Below are 2,149 nucleotides of genomic sequence, written 5' to 3'. Positions count from 1 at the left end.
AAAAACGGTGTTTATACAAAATTTACCTCATAATCTCCGATGTTCAGTTTATCCAGTAGTTCAGTCAAAATCTTAATAACTTCAAAATCTGGCCCCATCCTTTCATATTGACCAGCAATATCAAAATCACACTGATAAAATTCACGATACCTTCCTTTAGATGGGTTGTCTCTTCTGTAAACCTTTCCTATTTGGTACCTTTTCAAGGATGTTAAACCATTTGAAGCCATATGCCTAGCAAATGGAACAGTTAAGTCATACCGCAGAGAAAGATGTTCTCCACCCTGTTAAATCAATCGAGGGAAAAACAAAAGTATCAGAATTGCCTCCAATCGTCGAGGAAAAAGGAAACGAAAATGTAGGGGGAAGAAAAGAAAAAGAGAAAAGGGAGTACTTGACAATCAAAACTGAGAAATCTGGCAAAAAAAAATGCAGTTTCAACTGAAACCAGCGAAAGTTCATCTACTTTACCTGGTCAGCGAGATCATAAATTAACTTTGAATCTTCACCGTATTTTCCCTTGAGAACATCACTTAATTCAAAAACCGGAGTGTCCAGGGCAGTGGCACCGTGCTTCTCAAAAACATCCTCTATGATTGAAAAGGCTTTCTTTCTTACCGTCATTTGTTCTTTAGAAAAATCACGAGTACCCTAACATTCAACATATACATACACAAGTTCAACATGGTACTCAAATCCAACAACTCAAATCTGTTTTAACAGCTCAAACAAAACACATAGTTCTAAAAAAATGAATGAAAAATACATTTAGCAAGTGTTTGTTTGTTTACCTTTGGAGGCTTGGGAAGTCTTCTAGCTTCATTGCCCTCCACAATCTCCTTCACTTTGCTCAACAAATTATCAAACTCTAAGTCCTTCGGATCGAAAAACGACAACAGCTCCTCAACCCATTTCTCCAACAACCCTCCTGAGCCATCAGAACCACTCACTTTACTCCCTAATCTATTCTTAATCACCTGGATTAGAACACTAGTTCCTTTCCCCAAAAGCACCTTCTTCTTCTTCTCACTCTTCTTGTTAACACTAATTACTTCACCATCTTGACTCTTCTCCTTCAATTCAGCACCTTCAAGAGCCACAAACGCAGTAATGGCCTCCCAAGCCACAATCTTCCACACAAGCCCCACTAAGACATTCACTTGATGCCCTAAACTGTCATAGTTCTCTTCCCCGCCAAAGACCAATTCCGAGACCACCTTAGACTCACTTCTCAACGTATCAGCACTCGGACATTTCTCCTCAAACAAACCCACCAAACTCGATTTCACATCACCATCAACCACCAAAACCAAATTCAGCTTGGCACGGCCATAACTGTACCTTCCAAAGTCCCACAATGCCGTCGCCAACGACGAAAACAAATTCCGCACAGTCTCCGCCGCGCCACTGCCCGATTTGACGGCGGACTTCAACTCCACTCTTGCCACCGAATGCACCAGCCGCGACTGCTTCCTCAAAAAGGCGTGGACTTTGGGGATTCTCGACACCGCTTCTTCACTTTTCGCCTTACCGACCAGCTTCGACCCATTCAGCAACACCTTCACGTCGGCGGCGATGCCGATTTCGTCCTTGTCGGCGGATCCATCTCCAGGATCCGTCAACTCGAAAGCCGAAACATCCGATCTCGATGATTCGCATGATATCGCCGCCACAGCGTCGGCAATCGCAGATAAAGCTGAAGACTTGTGATCCACAAGCGCAATGGCTCCATACAGAACAGAAATTGGCCTCAATATCTCGACCGCACGAACTTCCTCCTCCGTCAAATCGATTTCGAGCGGTCGAGAAGTGTCGTCCAAGGCGGATGAAATTCGATTTGGGAGGATGGAGCGTATGGTGTCAGTGGCGGCGGAGAAGAGGAGGAGGTTGTTGAAGATGACAACAAGGGCCGACTTTTTTTCCTCTAGGGTTAACAGATTGGGGAAGTCGAGCTTGTAAGGCTTGACGGAAGCTCCATAACGAGAATCGGCAATGGCCAACCTTTGCAGGGCGGAGTTTTCGAACCCAAGCTTGGCGAGATCATTGGCAATGGCAAAAACGGAAGACGAGGAAAGCGAGGAACCCTTGCCTCCCAGATTGATGCATGAGTTGTTGTTCTCCATGGCCGGAGCTTCTTCGTTCGCCGGTT

General features: G+C 44.9%; 1 protein-coding gene across 1 annotated transcript; it reads right to left on the bottom strand.

The window, feature by feature from the left end:
* Positions 1-26: 26 nt before the first annotated feature.
* LOC21383925 (histidine--tRNA ligase, cytoplasmic) lies at positions 27-2,143 on the bottom strand (the record flags this gene model as incomplete). The annotated part of the gene is made up of 3 exons (XM_010114902.2): positions 792-2,143; positions 472-651; positions 27-284 (listed from the first exon to the last, which is right to left on the bottom strand). Coding segments are annotated over exons 1-3 (1,770 nt in total), but the record flags the coding sequence as incomplete, so codon positions are not given.
* Between the last annotated feature and the right edge of the window lie 6 nt (positions 2,144-2,149).

Source organism: Morus notabilis, unplaced genomic scaffold, assembly GCF_000414095.1.
Source record: "Morus notabilis unplaced genomic scaffold, ASM41409v2 C11455165, whole genome shotgun sequence".
Taxonomy (NCBI): Eukaryota; Viridiplantae; Streptophyta; class Magnoliopsida; order Rosales; family Moraceae; genus Morus; species Morus notabilis.
This window is presented reverse-complemented; position numbering and strand designations above follow the sequence as displayed.